This window comes from Corvus kubaryi, unplaced genomic scaffold, assembly GCF_017639235.1.
Source record: "Corvus kubaryi isolate FWS band 111438036 unplaced genomic scaffold, C.kubaryi_AGA036_p1.0 74, whole genome shotgun sequence".
Lineage (NCBI taxonomy): Eukaryota > Metazoa > Chordata > Aves > Passeriformes > Corvidae > Corvus > Corvus kubaryi.
Genome location: NW_024582061.1, coordinates 16,101,483 through 16,121,400, shown reverse-complemented (window position 1 = coordinate 16,121,400; position 19,918 = coordinate 16,101,483). Strand labels below are relative to the sequence as shown.

The 19,918-nt window shown below is 50.1% G+C and overlaps 1 protein-coding gene across 1 annotated transcript; it reads right to left on the bottom strand.

The window, feature by feature from the left end:
* Positions 1–2,022: 2,022 nt before the first annotated feature.
* SYNGR1 (synaptogyrin 1) lies at positions 2,023–10,183 on the bottom strand (the record flags this gene model as incomplete). Its single annotated transcript, XM_042051146.1, has 3 exons — positions 2,023–6,355; positions 8,931–9,076; positions 9,922–10,183. Coding segments are annotated over 3 exons (627 nt in total), but the record flags the coding sequence as incomplete, so codon positions are not given.
* Positions 10,184–19,918: the final 9,735 nt, after the last annotated feature.

Here is a 19,918-nt window from a genome sequence, read left to right as displayed (position 1 = left end):
TCACTACTTGGCTGCTGGATGAAAGATGAACAGCATGACTGAGCAACGTGCCATGGGGAGCAGGGAGCTTGGGGCAGCCCCGGCACAGTGCTCTTGCAGGTGCTCAGAAACCGGGAAGCATTTACCAGATTGCCGGCAGAAGCCATCACATCATTTAGTTTCTCTCTACTGATCATGTGTGAGATATGTTCAGGGGGATTTTTTTTCTGTTTTGATGATAAAGGAGGCTGGGGCTGGAAAGGAAAGCAGTGATTTTTGGCAAAGCTTGCAGGAGGTGACATGGAAAAAAGGAAGGGTCTCTCTGACAGAGCCAGCTTTCCACACTTGCTCTCCTCCTACGGCAAGCAGAAAGGGGTGGTGGGGGGTGGCGTTGCGAGGCCTCACACAGCTCCACCCCGAGGTCACCTCATCTACCTTTACCAACCTCAGCCTGATGCTTCCCACAGGTACAGGTGCCCTAATGCTCCTCTTCGCAGGCCACTGTTTTGAGGCATGCTGGAAGGGCAGAGAAATAAGATGGGGCAATAGAAAGAACAAGTGTTAAGGAAGGAAAGCTGGAAACAACAGATTCTTTCCCCCAGCACCCTCTGAGAGCTGGAGAGCCAATGTGCAGACCTACTGCCAGAGAAAGGGAGAATGATGAAGGTGTGCTGATCCCCCCAAGAGAGAGTCAAATACGGCTGCAAAACAGAGTTTGTACAATTTTAGGCCAGATGGATTTTTGAGGGAGGGAAATGGGTTGTTTCGTATAATTTTATTGAATTCCTTGATACACTAAACAAATTTTCATCTGAGTCCTGGGATTATGTGAACTTTAAAATAAAAAAAGAAAACAACTTTGTAACAGAATTGTTTCTAGATGTCATGGCTGCAGGGAGAAGCTTCAAAACATGACTCATAAGCATGTGAAATACCAGAAAGCAAAATTAAAGAGATTTCAAATTATTAGAAAACACAAACAAACTAGTAATGTTGGAGTCCTATTCATCTGAAATGCTTGCTTTTGGCAACATTTTGTCTCACCAGTTTTTAACTCTACTTGTTGCCAACACAGACATTTGCCTTTCCGTGGGCTCAGTATCTCCACAACACATCCACCCCAAAAGCTGTGACTGTAGGAAGGGTCTTTGTCCAAACAAAGATTAATCATGAAACAGATGGGCCGGTCCACCAACACTTTTGCATATAATCTGATGCACAGCTGCAGTGTGTGCTCAGTAGTGTCCCCAAGAGCGGAGACAGTTTGGAGGAATGGCTAGAGCCTGTTCACCATCATGTGCTTCTGCTTACTGTCCTCAAACCTCACAAGGGTTGGGAAATGTGATACTCAGGTATTTGGGTGACCAACTCATTAAAAGGGAATGAGAAGGAAGCTTTAGCTAAGCATCAGCACAGGACGGGATTTTGAATTTAATTTTTATTGCAAAGCCTGTTGAAACAAGATCCTTTTTAGTGGTGGGCTACCAATCACTGACACCCACTGTGGGCAGTGCCCTGAGAGCTCATTTCCCAGGGTCTGATTAAGTTTTGAAAACCTGCAGTACACCAGACACCCGAGCAATGATCACACATAGATGAATAAAGACACATCAAAAGACTAAACAGATCTGCTTCCCTGGGTGTGGAAATACAGGTGTTTATTTTCATGTAGGTTTGTATCCTATATTCTTATAAGTCCCCCATCCACACCTCCTATTGCCACATCCTTTTCACAGTGAGAGTCCACTTCTAACATGGCATGTCAGGTTCCTCAGGTTTTCCTACTGATTAGGTGAGAGACACTTGATGGTGTGTGATTTGAAACTTAGGCCAAGTGAAACAAGTAACCATTAGCTTCCACTGAAACATCTCAGTAAGGGCAGTTCCTTAGGTTTCTTTCCTCCATTCAAGCCACTGATTGTCACTAAACTTGCCAGCTCGGCCATGCAGAAGCACAGGAGCCAATGCTCTTGTAGCAAACCAAACTAAAAAAACCATCCCTCCCCAAAGAAGAAAAGCCAGACCATTTTTTTTTCCATATAGTATGGTTATTTTGAACGTCATAACTTTATTGAGACACCAGTAGTTACCACCTTCACTTTGTTAACCACAAATATATAGGACATTGTAAACACAGGTGCCGAGGTGGCGGGGTTCGCTGTAGTTGAATTTCGGAACGGACAGGGGCAGGGGGAGGAGGGGTGAAGGGACACTCGGGCTTAGACAAGACCACTCAGAGGATCCTGTATGCAGCAGGCCATCCATGAGTCATTGTATATACGTATATATGTATAGCTTTATATTATACATCTTTTTAAATATATATATATAATATATATACTATACACAGGCAGTAATGTGGCAGGGCAAGGGGCAGGGCAGCCCAGGTGGTGTTACAAATGCCACACAGGCAGCAGGGAGTTGTCTGGATGGATGGTTTGAACTTGCTGCGTGAGGTGGCCTCACTGGGCTCCTAAACTTGTACCTGCTCTGGGGATGGGAGCTGAGACTCCTGTGGGAACCACCCTGCAATGCTGCCTTCCTGGGTCCTCCCAAGTGCTTGCAAGGGTACAGGGACAAAGACACCTCCTCCCCTGAGGGAACTGCCAGGAATAACGCAGAGAGGAAGGGTGTGTGATGAGGTGATGAACAGGGTGGTGGGGATATGGGTGAGCCAGGGATGGGGACACACCAGGAGGCTGAATCCACAGACAGAACTGGGGCAAGGTTTCATCATCTCTTTGCCCTTCACAGCCTCTGCTTCCACAGAACAGTCCTTTATTTGGGGGCTTTGTAAGATAAGAAGACATCAAGGGGCCATTGCTCCCAACGGGGGATGCATAATCCTCTGTAATCTGAACAAATGGCAGAGGGGGAAGAAAGCCGCCTTATCATTTCACTTATACAGCCTTCCCTCTGATCTCCTAATCTCTAGAGTGGGGCTGATCTCACCCACACTTAGAATGCAAAAGGGACATGTTCCAGTCAGCTGCTCAGGTCATGCCTATGATCACCAGAAATAGGCAGCTTATCAGAAGCACCTAAGATAAGATAACAAGCCCTTTGGGTAGGTCTGTATGTCTCATCAGCTGCAGAACCAGCCAAATGCCACTGGAAATTGCATTTTGCATTTTAAATGGCTACCTGCAAACAAGCAGAGTCCCACTCCCAGGTCTGTCACCACCAACCCTCCACTGCAAAGGCTGAAAGCACGTGAACCCAAGCAGAGCAAGTCTTCTCCCACGAGCAAAAGCAAGAAGTTGTCCAAGCATCTACTGTTGTAGTGTCCCCTGTCACATCAATGCTTTTCTTATGACACAAAGCAAGGAGAACAACCAAGAAGTAACCCAAGATGAAGCCACCTGGCTCATGTCTCACTGAAGTGCTGGTTCTGAGGGGGAGGTTCATTCCTGCCTCAAGCCTACCTGAGCCCATCAGCTGGTTACATGAGGGAAGCAAGCTGAAGAGGATAAAGGAAAGCCTGCTCATTTAGTCAGCCCCAAATGGTGTTTAGCCACCTATGTAACTCTGATGGGAAAAGGGGCATGCAAGATGCTCCTGCACCACACCCCAAAACAGAGCCCAGGTACGTCCCCCACATACTGTCTGTACCTCTCCTTATGTGCCTGGTCACTCACAGAGGAGGGACCTCCCAAAAGGTACAACACATTTTTGTGCTAAGGGGCGGTTATTTATAGCCTCCTCCTCCTCTCAGTTCCCTCCCCACACCCCAAATGAAAGCATGAAGGATGACACAGATGAGTCTGGATGAGTACAACTAATTTCTCTCCTCCTCCACCTCATCATTCATTCGTCCTTCTCCCCTGGTGGGAGACAGACAGGAGGGTGCTCCCCCCACATCCAGTCACAACAAACCTCTCTCAATAAACTAAACCCGTCCCAAGCCTAAATATTAGGCTGAACCCACAGAAAATGAAGGTCGAGGGGCTTCCTTCCAAAAAGCACCCCTCCTATTTACAGTATTGCATTCACTCATAGCCACAGAGCAAGGGATGTGTGCCTGTGCCCAGTCGTTCCTGCTGTGCCCCTAGGGCTACCTGATCCCTCGCTCCCATCCTCACCAGTGGGTAACCACCAGCAAGACGGGGCAAGCCTGGGGAGGACAAGCCATGGGAGAGACACCAGGAGCACAAATGTGCTGGTAGGAACGGGGAGAAACAGTGCCTGTATACAGTGGAGAACACTGCTCCACTTCCCTCTGGGAGCCTGCTGCTCTACAGTTTCTACCCCTTCCCTATCTTTGTGGGCCACTGGGAGGAGGGAAGGACTGGTAACCTTGGTGCCCTCCAGATGAGATGTTCACACAGCCACAGGCCAGACCTGTGTCCCATTCTCCCCACTCCTAAGGGTGCTATGAGGAATAGGCTGCATGTGCAGTGTGGGCACCTACAGGTTTTGGATGTGCTCCTGATCTCTGCTACTGGGACAGTTGCATCAAACAGGGTGGCTGCCTGGGGGATGGAGCTCCTCACTGTTGCAAGATAAACCCTGCTTCTTGTGCTCTTAGAGATGTCTGTGCCCAGGATAATTGTCCAGGTAGCTATTGCTGAATTATTTCCATTCAAGGGAAATCTGGGAATCTGTCTTCACGCACAGACCTAACTTCTAACCTGGAACAGAGAGTGAGCTTCCACAGCTGTGTCTTTACTTGGAGCAAAATCATGAGGAGTGTGGAATGATACCCATACGAGCTCTATCTAAGAGTCAGTGCTGCCACCTAGGCGAGGCTTTAAAGTCAGCCAGGATCTGAGATGCTGCAGAAGAGCACTAAGGTATGGCCTATGCCAAGTACAGAAAGACCAGTTTTCAGACAACTCAGTCTGGCCCCAACCAATTCGCTGCACACCAAGACCTGCTCCCTATCTGAGTGGGAGGCAAAGCTCAGCCATGCAGGGACCCTTCCCAGCTTGGCTGCACCCCCGTGCAAGAGCCAGACACATGCTGGCCACCCCAGCAGCAGTATTTCTTTCTAAGTGGGGTCCTGCTCCATTCCTCTATGCTACAAAGATGGTGTCAGCAAGAGGCTTTGCACTATTGTAAAGGAACAGAGGAACAGAGGAAGGTTCAACAGGATCTGAGGAGCAAAACTGTCTTTCTTCTCCTCCCGCCCCGGGTGACATGACAAAGCTCTCCTCTCCCCCTCAAACCAGCCCAGCTGGGGTTGAAGGCCCTCAGGGCTCTCTAGAAGCCCACCTCCTCCATCCTTCCTCCCACAGGCACTCTATCTGGGCCCAGAGACTGGGCATGGCTCCCCTCCTGCCTCATCAAACACTGGTCTGAGAAGAGCAGTGACTAGCAGGACGTACAGGCAAGGGAAATCACCTCCACCTCAATCCAAGGGGGCTGAGGAAGGAGTGAATCTCAGGGCACTACCCCTCTGCTCTGCTCAGTCTCTTGCTGTAACCTACAGATGTGCCTGTGATTTCTGATTGTACCTGCAAATCTTTCTTTTTCCCTTCCCATTTTCTCTCCTTGTGCTCCCCCCCTCCCCATACCACTTCTCCCAAACCCTCTAAAAATAAAGCATCCCTCCCTCGCTAACATGTGGCAGGGAAAAGCCCCCCTGTCTTTACATGGAGAATGCCATTCCTTCTGTCCTCCAGGCCCCTCCTCACACTCTTGTATGCTGACTCCAACACCATTCCCCTTCCTGAGCCACCAGGTGCTCCAGAACTATTTGGATGCTCCCATATCTATTCCAACCTTCAGTGATACAACCTCTTCCAGGAAGGGTCCCAGTCCCTCTCATTTCTTCCGTCTGCCTCCAATACCCTTTCCCCTGCCCTGCTGGTGCCATAGCTCCTCTCCTGTCCACAAGACAGACTCTGTCTTCTGCAGCAAGGCAGGAGGGAGAGGAGGAAAGGGGGGACCTTTCTATCAAAATGCAGATTTTGGAAAAATTTGGTTCTGGAAGGTGGGAGAGGAGAAGGAAGAGGTGATGGGGAAACCTTTTTTCCTTTTTTTTTTTTTCCTTTTTTAAAAACAATAAATAAAAACAGATGACCCAGAAGGCTGGAGCATAGCTGAGAGCCACCTCTTGTACCACTATGCACGTGTCTTGTTTGTGCCTCGGCTTTCTGCCGGCAGTGGGAACGGGGGCAGAAGGGAAAGGGGAAGGGAAAGGGGCATCGGTGGCTCAGTAGTTCTGCGTTTGGTACCCCTGTGTCTCGGTGTCGAAAGCATCTGCTGGAGGGGGCTGCTGGTACGTCCCCACCGCATCTGTAGCATCCTCCTCGTTCGTGTAGGGAGCATAAGGCATGCCGGAGTCCTGGCTTGGGTCCATGTAGTCCTGGGAGAAGAGGGCCGAATCGGCACCCAGCTGGAAACGCTGATACGCCAGGAATGCCTGGCCCACCTTTAAGGGAGGAGGTGAAGGGAAGACATGGGAAGCAGAGAGGGGAGGGAAGAGGAAAAAGAGGGGGAACGTACCGAAAAAGAGAAACAAACAAAAGTGGGATTAGTAGTGGTTACGGATTAGTGTGCGAGGCCCGCCTGGCAGATCGCCGGTGAAACGCCCCACAAGCACGGAAGTCCACACTGTTCCACAGAAAGCATGAGCCCACAAGGACAGAGGAGGACTGGGCAGGGAAGGCTGCAAGTCCAGCTGGCTGTGTGCAGCCTGCCAAGGCTCCCTGCTCTCTCTGGGATGTTCAGGGCACCTCCTGTCTGCCGGTGGGGTTTCACCAACATCGCACGGGTCACGGAGGCTCAGCTGGCACATGGTTATCCCAGTCAGCCCCTCCCAGCTGTGGGAAGGCAATCTGCCTCGGCAACACCAGAGGGCTTGGCTGCTGGGCTGCTGATCTGGCTTGTAAAGGCCAGTAAGGAGAGCAGGATTTAACAAGTAGTGAGGTAGAGGTCACCCCCTGAAACCCCTTCACCAGTCAACATCCGCAAGGTGTAGCACAGACCTTAGGAAGGAGCAGCAGGAAGCAAGGCAGCTGCTTCCCAAACCAGGGGACAGTTAGCAAGCCAACTGCTGTCTCCTGCCTCAGGCACTGCAGGCAGGGCACCTTTTGGTGGACTGGGAGAGCCTGGGCACAGGGTTCAGCAGGCATGGCTTGTTGTCCCAGAGCATCCCTGAGAGAGGTGAGCAGTCTAGCAGGTGATGGGGGAGAGGTTTTTGGGGAATGAGGTCTGGGAAGAAATGAAAGAGATAAAATGGTGGGGGCAGAGGGCATCTCCTGGCTGAAGTATTAGGTCTGAGCAGTCATCAAAAAAAGGCACAGTGGTGTTACACATCATTAGTTAGGGTATGGGTGAGGGAGAGAAGGGAGCAGAAGAGGAGAAGAAACTGCCAGTTCCAACTCTCCAGAGAGAGATTCCCCATTCAGTGGACAACCCCACTCCAATTCATTGGCCCACATCTTCCCATCCCATGCCCTGCAGTGACCACACACTCATAGTCAGGGCATTGGAACCAGCTCTGCTCAGTGACCTCCTCCAGCTGCATCCCTCCACTCCTTCCCCCAAATTCTCCCATCAGCAAGGGTCACTAAGGCAGCAAGGATGGGGAGTTAGGGAACAGAGTATTGTATTCCTCCTGAAAATTAATGTCTCTGAGTCTCCGGAAAGCCAGAAATACGAGGAAGCCCTGTGAGGAGAGAGAGGGGAGTGGGAAGGAGAATCAGTAAGGTAGAGCAAACCAGAGTGTTTGACTGAAATAAAAACAAACCCCAAGGAACCAGGCGAAGAGAATTCCTGTTTAGCCACTTGCAAGCCTGTGCATGGGAGAGGATCACTGCAGGTGATGGCACCTCCAAAAGTGTCCTGAGGGACCCCTTGCAAAAGCCTTGCTCCTTGTCAGACTTTCTGCTGGAGCATGCAAGGGGCTGTCGGCAGCACTCGAGTGCAGGACACAGCTCACGAAGGGAACACACACATTGCTGTCCTTTGATCCTGCCCAGTGTCACCATGGCGAGGGTGCTGAGAGCACAACCCTTTGCAGACCCCCTCCTCTCTGACAGCTTCATGGTCTTACAGCACCTTTCCTATCTGGCCCCTGCCCAACATCAGGGCCTGCAGGAAGAGGAGAAGATAAAGCCACAAGGGCTTATGCATGGAGACAGGGTTAAAATGCTTTCCTGCTTGGCACTGTCCTGTCACTTCAGAAAAAAATCACTTGTGCTTGGTGCTTTCAGAGGCAGGAGGAAGTCATCAGGGATATTTATATTGCACACAACAGCTTTTCCAGGAAACTAGCAATAAGGAACTGCTGGAGAAAGGGCAGTCTTAAGACAGCACCATCACCTTCCTAAAAGGTGACCCAGTGAGGTGGCACTCCAGTGGTGGGTGCAGACAGAGTCCAGAAGAACAATGATGTCATCTTGCATGATGGGGAGCAAAGGTGGGAGGGAGATGGGTGCAACCCCTGGCCTGTAGCTCCCTTCTCGGCTTAGTGTCTGTAAGGTGAAAGTGCTGTTGAAGTCCTCTGACACACAGAGAAAACGGTAACAGGTTGTCCAGAGAGGTGGTGGATGCCCCATCCCTGGAAACATTCAAAATCAGATTGAACTGAGCTCTGAGCCACCTGATCTAGTTGGAGATGTCCCTGCTCTTTGCAGGGGGGCTGGACTAGATGGCCTGTAAAAGACCCTTCCGACTCAAATTATTGTATGATTCTATGACAGTGATGGTTGGGGAGCTGGCTTGTGCAAGGCCATATTAAAGGTCTGTTGAAAACACTCCTTACTGGGATATGAGACTCTCCCATTGTGCTTATTAGTGCTCCAAAACCTTCTTCCACGTAAGTTTTTGAGTTCTGTTTCCCAAGTTTACTTCCCAGCCACCTCCTCTCCTGCTTTTGCTTCTCAGAAGCCATGTGACCTGAGATCCCAGAGGGAATCACTCTTAGCCAGTCACCTTTCATTCCCCACATGATAATACAGTACAGAGGACATTTGATCCAACATCATGGCTACTGTACTCACCCAGGTAAAGATGGAGAAAAATGAGAATGTGATGGCTGCTCGGGCTGCATCCCCTCCCTCATTCAGTGGGTTGTCTTCTGGTTTTGAAGCTTGCCACTGGTTGGTCAGAAAGCAGAAGCCAACGAACCAGAGGAATGCCCAAAAGGCTGGGATGGACCACCGCCGTCATGCCAAAGGGAAGGACAAAGAACAAGATTATGTGTGAGCATAACATATACATATTACATTCCTCTGGAAATTTCAACCCTCTGAGACCCAGCACTATGTTGCAGACTGGGCAAAACTGACCGGTCAGCCATCTGAGCCCAAGTGAGCTGGCAGGCTCCCTGACAGCAAATTGTCAAGGTGACCAAGAGGTGTCTGCAGAAAGAACCTCAGGAGAGTTCATTTGCTTGTGTTTGGATTGATCACAGGACTTGCATTTGGCCTTGGGAGGGAGCCTGAAGGGCTTCCAGTACTAAAGCAATCATCTGGGCTCTATGAAACAGCCATTGCTTCACAATCCTGTCCTGCAAGGACAAGCAAAGAGCAATTCCTTCCACGGGAGCTGCAAAAGAGTGGGAAGCAGCTGGTTTGCAGTTACACAGAGACCAGCTTGTGCTGAGGACAGAACAGCTCAGGGACTCACATCAAGGAAAGGATCACTAACATCCTGTGCCCCCAGGAAATAGGTGAAGGTAGGAGGTACTCACCCTCTCTGCCAGGCACAGGCAGACACCTGGCAGTGAGGGAAATGGGCATTCCAAAGCAGCAGCAAAACAGGGCACAATCCTTCCCCTTCTCCTGTCAGCTGTACATAGGACTGCTAGGAAAGGGGCTAACTGTGAGAGAACTTGCAAGCCCAAAGTCCTTAGCAAATTCAGGTGCTTCACCTGATCCTCCCCCACTCCACTCCTGGCCCCTTTGACATACTTCAGGGAGCGCCTGACATTGAGCAGTTTGCCCGAACGGCTGGAACAAGCCACTAGGGCCAAAGAGCCAGGAAGCTCACCCGAGACGCCGATGTCCGAGAGCACTGCCTTCTTGCGGTCCTTGACGCTGCTGATCTGCGGGAAGTAGGCATCCAGAGCCAGGTAAAGAAGGCAGCTGAGGAAGGCGAGGACACCCACGGTAATGCCATAGTTGCAGGCATTGTGATTGCGGTTGAAAATGCAGTGCTCTTCTACCTCATCCACGCGGTTCACGTACCCTTCATTGACAATGGAGCCGAACACCACGATGGAGAACACCTGGTGGGGAGCAAGGCCGGAGACACGTCAGGGCAAGCCCTATCTCCCTGGACCAGCACAAAGGAGCAGAGCTCTGCAGGGGACAGACACCCTTTGCCAGCACCTCTCTGCTCTGCTGAGCTCCTGCCCTGCTGCCTTGCCTGGGTTGTAGCCACAGGGAATTTACTGGGAACATGGTCTCATTTTATTTCTGAGGATTAACTTAAAATAGGACATTTTTAGATTGAACCTTTTTATCCATCTGACCTAAAGCGATGCAAAGCAGTTGCAGTCTGGAGTAAGGGTGGCTTCCCACAAACACACAGGGAGGTGACATGGAGTGTAAATTGGGATATGGTTTTGGTGCAGGTGCCTGTATACAATGGCTTCAAGTAGCGGAAATCCTCGTAGTCTGCACTTATTCTCCTACTCACTCCTTCCCCTCCAAGAGATTAATTGCTCCTACCATGCATCACTGATTTTATCTAGCAAGCTACTATGCTCTTTTCCCCATCCACCCTCCCACAATCCACAGCCCTGCTTGCTCTGCAGCTCCATTCTGCTGGGCTTCCATCCTCCCCATTTCCCCACATCACACAGCTCTGTCCACCGGTTCTCCATCAGCCCACTCCATGACACCACCCATCCTTCTGTCCACTCACCAACACTCTGTCCATGCCAACACCCTCCAACTTTCCCAACAGATTTTAGGGGCCAAACATCCCTACTCCAGGTCCACTTGTCAGGGCCACTGTGAGTCCTCCCTACCTGTCACCACCACTGACGCTGCATGTTATTTTAAATCAGGCAGAGTCAAGGATGAGTCCAGGTAGAAATGCCCTAATCCGCAGTTGCTGGTCTAATCTTTGCTCATGGGCTTAGCCTTTGTCACCTGCCACAAGGCTGTCCCTCTTTGACACAGCAGGTTCACCAAAGCAGAGAGCTATTTACAGCAGCCCTAGTCCTGCACCTTGCCTCTCAAACAAACAGCTTCCCCTTTGCCACAGAAGAAAGAGGGGAATAGTAAGGCAGCATGTACAGATTTTTCTTTGCAGGGCATCTGAAGACCTTCAGTAGGAACAGCTGACTGGATGCTGCCTGCAAGAGCCTCAGGGAAATGGGAATGGGACCTCAAGCATGGGATGAAATTACGTATGAAGTGCACTAGGACATCACCAGGGTACTCTGCCAGCCTGGAAGATGTCTGCACAACAAGACCTGGCACCCTTGGAACCACCACCCTATCCCCAAGGAGAAGCAGGCACACAAGAAGACGAGGAGGCCAAGTCTCCTGCTGGAAGTGGAGCTAGGTCTGAGTGTTTGCCTGGTCAGGACCCCAGTACCACTTAACCCAACCAAGCACCAGAAGACAAACCAGAAAGCAGAGAAGCAGCTTTATGAGTGCAGGAAAATTATTGATTAATGCCAACCCAATACACCACCCGTATCGTCAGTGGGGTTGGATACCCAAGATGCACAGCACAGACCTCTGCTGCTTGGCCTGTGGCATCAAGAACCAGAGAAAAAACCTTACTCACAGCCCCCCAAAAGCCCTTGGGCAGATACTCAACACCAACTACATTTCACCTGCCAAAGTCTAACAAATATCCACTGACACCAGTATTATTTTTGCACCTCAAGACTCATAATTGGGTCACACTTGGGTTGCTGAAATTGGGTGTATCACACTAGAACAAAGTAAAAAAAGCTGGAAGCTGGTGTTCCTAAGCGTAGGAACTGCATGGGTTCTCTGAAAATCACAAGAGAGTTTTAAGTTTAGAAGTAAAATAACCTATTTGTCCTCCTCCTCCTTCTTCTTGCAAATCAAGACTGATCGTATTTTGCAGAAATTGCCCGTGAAAATTAAATAAGAATCTCGTCTGCTAGAAACAAAGATTTAGTCCTCAAAATTTCAGCCTGAATTGTTTGGAAAGCAGCAAAATTGCAGACAATTACAGCCAGGTTCTTTCAGTGGGATGTCTCACACACCTTCACAACAGGCTGGGCTGACAGGTCTGCCTAGGGTCATTGGCAATAACACCCTGTTCCTCTGACCTGAGGAAGAGTGGACAGACTCCTGAAGTGACATCCCAATGTGAGGCTGTGACCAGCACTGATGCTGACACCTGAAGTACCAACCTCCATATATTGAGCTTTCAAAGTGGGTGCACTGTTTTCTGCAGCATTAGACAGAAAGCTTATCTTCTCTTTGGAAGATGAGGAACAGCCTCCGCAGTGGCATAGTCTGGTGTTCAGTTTTGGTTTAGGACTCAAAACTGGTGAAATGTTGATTCCCTGAGTCAGATAAAGCCTTGCAATGAGCTGTATTGTGAGTCTCTGCTTACTCATTTGGGATGAATGAACTTCTGTAATGGTCTATCCCCAGAGACATAGCTGTGGAGATATATCCTGATACACATCTTCTCTCTGCTCTTAGCTTTGGGTTTGCTGCTGGGCTGGACAGAGTAATTTCTTTTTGCATTTGCTCTTCCATACCTTTTTATGCTGGCTCATCATAAAGGCACAGCTCAGAGTCACAAGACTAGAGGAACATCTCCCTCTCCCTTATTTTCAAGCAGAGGAGGCATTCCTAACTTCCTTTCTCCATCTGCAGTCAGCCAAGATGCCAGACTTCTCTCCTATGAAGAGAAACCCGTTTCACAGCCTGGAGGTGCCCAAGGTATGACTTACAGGCAAGCATCTGATTTCAGATGATCTTAGGAGTTTTTTGGGGAGATTCCACTAAGCGTGTTCTCACTTGTGAGCAGAATAAGACACTGTGGATGCTTATCTTCTCTCTCCTGAAACAGCCATCCCAAAGTACTCTTTGTCCTTAGGAAAGCTTTCTATGGACCAAAGCATAGTATCTTAATATGTCTCCTTCTCTCTGTGTTTTCCTCACCATTGGCATCAGTTCTGATCCATGCTCCACTCCCTGGCACTGCAGAGAGGGCAAAGAGAGGGTGTGCTCCCTTTGCCAGCTTGTCACCACCCTGATGGCACAGCAAAACGCTGTGAGGACCCACTGTGCACAGAAGCCTTGAGCTGGGCTGGATTACACTGACTGGGCAAGAATGGGCAGGCTCAAACCAGAGATTCCAGGCAGAGCTGGACAGCAAAAGAGGTAATTGCTGTTGCTGTTGCTGACAGGCAACATCGCCTGTTTTATTCCCATGATGTCCGTACCCAGAAACTGTTGTGACAAACAATTTTATAAAAAAAAAAATCATAGTTACGAGAGCTTAGGTCTTGCAGCCTTTAATAGAAACTTTGCACACTTTGTCCATGGCAGCTATTCCTTGTTGGTAAGGGAGCAGCTGGGTGGAAGCTCACTGACGTGGCAAGTCATCTTAGAAAGAGCAAATATATTTTATTTCCTTGATTTCACAATCCATGGCCTGCAAAGATGATCCAAGCAGCAGGTGCAGTATGAATGACTGCCTAGATTATAAACAAAGCACCAAGTTTTCAAGCATGAAGTGTTTATGTTCCTGTTCCCATCACATCTGCAGCACGTCTAAAGAAATGCCAGCGACCAGCAGCACTGGCACAGGCCTCTTACTGCTCTGTGCTACTGCTGCTTGTGTCTTCTCCCCCCATTTGGCACTCGCTGCACAAAGCCTTGCCTACGGCCACTGGTAAAGTGGCCCAAAATACACATCCAGCTGCAAAGAGGAGGCAAGGAGAAGATGGCAGAAGTCTTCTCCTGACTGAGCAGTGAGATGCAGGCAAGGGACTTGTCCATAGGCTAACAGGAGGCCTCCCGAGGCTCCCAAATGCAGCCCATCCTTCCACTCTGCAGAAGTGATGCTTGGTAACAAAAACCAGGCAGCCATCCCCAGCTTTGTGCACTTGAGCTGCCTCATTTCTTCAGCAAGGCTGCTTCAGGCAGTTAACAGACCTGAAGTAAATAGATTTTTAGGTTGAGAAGGTTTCTTTAAGCCTCCAAGAGCAACATCAGCTGGGCAGGTGTGCAGCCTGTCTGGAGGTACACATTTAATAAGCAGTGATATATTTGGCTACACTCAAAAAAGGGATGAAAAGAGCACTTGGAAAAGATCTGAGCAACTCAGCCCTGCTGCTGGGACCCGGCTTTGCTCCACTTCACTGCTCCTTAAACACCATGTCCATCCACACTGGTTGTTGCAATCATTTTCCTCGATTCCTGTTTTCATCCAAGAGCTTCAAAGACACCAAGTGCAGCCCAGAGCCAGGTGCATTGCAAAGCTGACACAGGCAGAGCAATGTGCCAAAAGATGCAGCAAAATGAACTTAATGCTTAGCACTGCGGGGAGGAGAGAGAGAATCCGAGAGTTTTCCACTCCTCGTTTCTCAAGGGGCTCATGCTGCCCATTACAAGCATATAAGGGCTCATTACAGTGAGAAAAGTGCAAAACAGGCAAAATTCTGCATCCTGCAGAATTATATACCTTTTTCTTTTCCTCTTGGTAAACTGGGTGATCTGATTTTGCTAAAGGCAAAGGTGAGAGATGAGAAGAGAGGTTCTCCAGTCCCTCCCCACTGTAGGCTCAGCCCTGCAGAGAGCCAGGCAAAACCTCCTGAGCATCACGTGAGGCGCTTTCCACCATGCTGCCCATCCCCAGCCATGCATCAGATGCTCCTGAGCATCATGTGATGGACACAAAGCACAGCCAGCCTCTGGCAGTGCACTAGGATTTTCCTGCACCTCATCCCAGGACTTTGTCACGCTGCCTTCCTGACTTCACCCCCAAGATCCCCATGATGGCTGTGGTGGGGATGAGGCTGAAGAGGGTTTCTGCCAAGCTGCCTGCTTGGGCTCACTGCAATGCCCTCCAGTCACAGCCTCTGTCGCACTGCGTGCTGCCTCTCCCTCTCACACACCCCCTTTTTTATTCCGTTATAGAGAGGAAATAGTTTGATGACATAATATTCCTCATGGGACTTCAAATCAAATCCCCCTCAGGCAGAACAAAGCCATAACCTCTTCTGAGTCTGATCTGGTAATGACCAAGAATAAATCTGTTTAAAAAAAAGCAAGAGCAGGAGATGGTGCAAATGATAAACTGGCAGAGATGATCTGGCTTTCATTTTCATTCAGCCACTTGCAAATGGAGTCTCTGAAAAGCTTTGGAGTGCGTTGCACAGACATGGAATATTATTATTATTGTCATTAAATCTACTTGTATTTAGTTCATTTTGAAGAAAACACATGCAGCTTTTGAGATGCATGGGACTGGCAGCTTGGAAACAGGCGGGCTCTATTTATTCCCCCCAGCCAGCACCACGCAGACAGCAAACAGCTCCTGCCCACAGTCTCGACAGTGTCTGAGCCTTGTGCAGGTGCTGGAGGGGGCCAGTCTCTCTGGACCCCATTTCCCTGAACATGGGACAGGGTAAGAGCACGGGTATGCCAGCATCTCCCTCCCAGCTCACCCTCCCTGGCCATCAGCCACATGGCACCAGCTCCTCAGCCAGGGCTGAGCCGGAGCAGGTGACTGAAGGGAGAAAGGTTCCAAATCCCTAATTCCTACCATGGGATCTGGGACATGCTTTTACTGGCCAGCCAGCTTCTTTTTCACACATGGTTTGGCAGCTGACTGCCTGGCCATTAACCCTTCTGCCTCCCACCAGACCTGTGCTCAGATTTCACACACTTCCTGTGGTTAAACAGCATCTTCTGTCCCACCACTACTGGTGGCAACCCTCCACAATCACACATCCATGGTGGTATCCAGGTTCTTCTGTGCCTTCTAGATGGTCCCTACATTGCTATGGCACTGGTCAGTGAAGTGACCACCCAAAAGTTGCATCTTTTTCCAAGAGGAAGACTTCCGTTTTCTTTCTAGCAACATATCTCCCCTTCCTTGGCTTGGCTGTGGCAGCATAGGACGAGAACTGCACCCCTTGCCACATGCAGTGACTGTTCCTCTTGCAGCCACGTGAGTCCTCTCTACTGCCTTGTTTTGCCACAAATATTTGCATTAGCCATGTCCCATCACCATGCAGGTGCTGGAAGGGGCCAGTCTCTGCTTCTCCCCTGTATGCCTCTCATGTTTTGAAACAGCAGATTATGTATGGTTGTCTTACTTCTTGCTCGTGTTTCTGACTGTCTTTGGTCTTTGCGCTACTTCTCAGATTTTAATCTGGAAATGTCATTAATGAGAGATTTGTTTCTGCTCCAAGATCCTTCCTGGAAATGCTATGCTGGAAACAACACAACCTGCTGTATCCAACCTGAATCGCTGTGCAACTGTGCATATCTGTTGTTCATCTTCTGACACAGCCTTTCACCCAATCCCTGCGACAGCAAACCCCCAAAAACCCTTTTGAAGCTGACTGAGGCAAGGGCATCCCACGAAGAACTGTCCCTTGGGCTTGACTGACAGCACGTGCTTTGAACAGCTGCATTTCTCTCATCTGCACCAAGGTACCTCGCAAGCACGCAGCCAGCGAGCGTGGTGGCTGCAGCAAAACCGGGGTGCAGGAGCAGAGGCAGAAAGCATGAGCTATGGGCCAGGAACATGGGGAATGTCTCAGCTAAACTAACTTGAGATAGAAAGAAGGTGGGAGCCCAGTTGCAGCTGGTTTTAGACTAACAAGGTCTCCAGGCTCTAAGGCTCAGTTTAATCGCTATTACAAGCCTACACTGTGTGTCCTTGGGAAGAGACAAGTGGTAGTGTAAGCCAAGCATGAGTGTGGCAAGCCAGGGACCTGCTGGCAAGGCAGGAGATGGGGCTCTCTGCCATGCTGTAGCTAGTTCCCATCCTCCAGCTTTCAGGTGCCAGCCTGTCATGGGGAAGCCAGGAATGTGGTTCACCTGTCCTTCACCTGCCTTGTCTGCTCAGCTGGAGCTGCTTGGGATGTAAATCGCAGGAGACAGCGATTCTTGTACCAGCTCAAATGTTCTGGATACTCCTATCAGCCAGAGGACATGGTGGCAACAGCAGCAGGTGATGGAAAAGGAGATGAAGCACCTCTCCTCACCAAACCTCCCTTCGGAGAGGCAGTGATCTTGGTGTCGGAGGGGGACTTGGCACCTCAATCTATGTGACAACTTTTAATGGGCTGCTTTGTCTGTGCAGCTCTGGTTGGAAATACTTACTTAAGCCCACATCCAAGCAAGCTGGGCCTGCTTCCAAAAACAGTGTTACTTTTGCCTTGTTAGGCTTTTACATCGAGCAGCACTTCAGTTTCTCCAGCAAGCAGGTTTCCAAGCAGACAGGAGCACCTGGAACAACCTGTTTCGATTAGCATTTTACTTATTTACAGCACCAGCATTACGTCCAACGCCTGTGGGTTGCAGAGGAGCCACCCAGCTCCCCTGCACTGGCTGTGGAGAGCTCTGCTGCACTGCCCTGTGGGTCAGGGCACAATGGGAATAGCCAGGGATGTGCTCACACTTGCCTGCTTTATTTCAAGAACAATCCTGAAGTTGTGCAGCCCCAGCTCGGTGTGGGTCACTAGCTCCACTAGCTCCAGCTGTAGCACCAACAACTCCAGCTTCTGGGTCATCTAAACGTCCAAACCTGGCATGGGCATCCCACAGGGCCACCACTGATCACCAGCACACGCACCAGGCAACCAGGCAACCTTTCTGTAGGGAGACACTCACTCTGCTACGCCTGCTGACCTCCAAAGCACCCACGAAACCTGAGCTGCCTTGCAGCACAGTCCTGGTAGGCAGATGTTCCAGAATTGCTAAACATTTTCCATAGTTTAGCATTTTCCTTGTCAAATTTATCCTATCTCCTCTTCAGCAAGGAGCAACATAAACAATCTTCGGTCACCCATCTGTTCCTGATCCTGCAGTTCTCCTCGGAGATTTGCCGCCACCTCAGTTGGGCTGCAAACTCCCTGGGCAGGAGCCAGTTTTGGTGTCTGTTGGTGGAAAGCCATATGCACCTCTGTGCCATCATGAAGTCTGCTAAAAGGCAGCATGACCCAAGCACAAAGTCAGTGCCTGACGAAGCGATCATGAGAATTTCTGCTCTCAGTGAAAGCTCATCACATGAAACAGGCCAAAAGGAGCCTCCAGCTTGCCCTGGGGAGACAATGGACCATTCATGCCATGAGCAGGATAAAGGCAAATGAGATCTCAGGATATGGCAGGCAGAATACTTTCAGGGTGCGTGCAAGAGCATGTGAAAGGAAAGACTCTCTGAGAGACCACGAGGAGGGAAAGCCCTTGGCCACCAGAAGAGCTTGGCTCATAGAGCCTGGCACTAGAAAGTCTAAGTATGGATGCAATCACAGTTTATAAATACCACGGGGAAAACACCAGGGACGGAAAAGCATCATTTAAACTGAAGGGCAAAAGATCACAAAAGTAAACGGATAGCAGACAGATTTACAGTGGAAAGCCTCTGAACACTGGAAGCATGGAACCCTCTCTCAGAGAAAGTGAGAAGGGAAGAAAACCACAAACTAGTCTTTTTTTCAGCGAAGTTCAATCAATTTATGGAAGGGGCCATAAAGAGTCTGGTACTTGTGACAGCCTGAGAGAGGGTTTCACAGCCCACAAGGACCCCTCTTGATATCAAGTTTAAAGAAATGACCAAAACTACAACTAAATATTTGGGGTGAGCTTTTGATTCCCCAGCTTTGTTAAAGGAGAGATGCTCAGGAGGACAGACAAGACCAAGCCAGTGGAAAAGGAGGAGAAGAAGGCATAGCCTTGCACCACAACAGCCATGGTACCCTCCCGTGTTGAATTGCTGACCTGGAGCACCTCCAGCTTCGGCAAAAGGACTTTAATTTCCAGGGCCAAGTGAAGTGCCTGGGATAAATCCCATCCTGTCCTCTTTCAAGGTCAGATGGGCAGGGAGAAATAGTGAGGGATCCCAAGAAGATGCCACTCTCCAGCAAGTGCTTCTTGCCAGGAGGGACCTTGCAGGGCACACAAATGAGCTCGGCAAGCAAGCCAACACTGCCTGAGATACTCTGGAGCAGATTAGGTGCCTAATTAAAAAACAAACGTATTTCTTGTTCTCTCTCCCTCACCTGGTGCCTCTGGGAAGCCAAAATCCTGCAGTGCTTGGATGAAGGGGAAAAAAACCACCAGACTGAGAGGCAGCTAGAGAAAGATGAAATTCTGCCACAGAGATTAGCAACGGGAGAGCTTTTGTAGGTCACATCACGTCCATCATCCCTGGGCACACAGGCTGGCTCCACTCCAGCCTCCCAGGGGTGAGGGGCACGCGTACCCCCTCGCCTGGCGCCCAGCAGCAGCCCCGGCGCAGCCAACCCACTCCTAGCGTGATGTGCTGTACTGTAAACAAGCTCAGGCAGATGGACAGACAGACAGAATGCCTGCATTAATCAAGTCCTCAGCTGTCCTGGGGCTCTCCAGCCACCCTCCGAATCACCCAGAGGGGACGTCACGCACCCACCCGGCTGGGAGGACAAGGGCTGCCTCCCCACCACCACCGGCAAGCCAGGCCACCTTCCCTTTCCCTCCTTGTTTCCACCTGGCACTGCTTTTATTTTACTTTCCCAAAGCCAGCCTGCCGCTTTGTCTCCCAGCTCCCATGCGCATGTGTCTCCCCTGCTCCCTCTCCCTGCCCTCCCTTCTCCGCTCCCGGCTGAGACCTCAATCTCTCCCCCGCCAGCTCGCTGCTGCAGCTCTCGCTCCCTTAATCCCAATGACCTTCTTGCACAAACGCGCCAGCCCCATGGGCAGCCATGGGATCAGCGTCACGGGAAGAGGGAGAGACCTTCCCATGACACCCCCGTTAGGCGCCTCTTTCCCCCTGCCCCCTTCCCCACGAATTACAGAGACAAAAACATTACAGGGAAAGC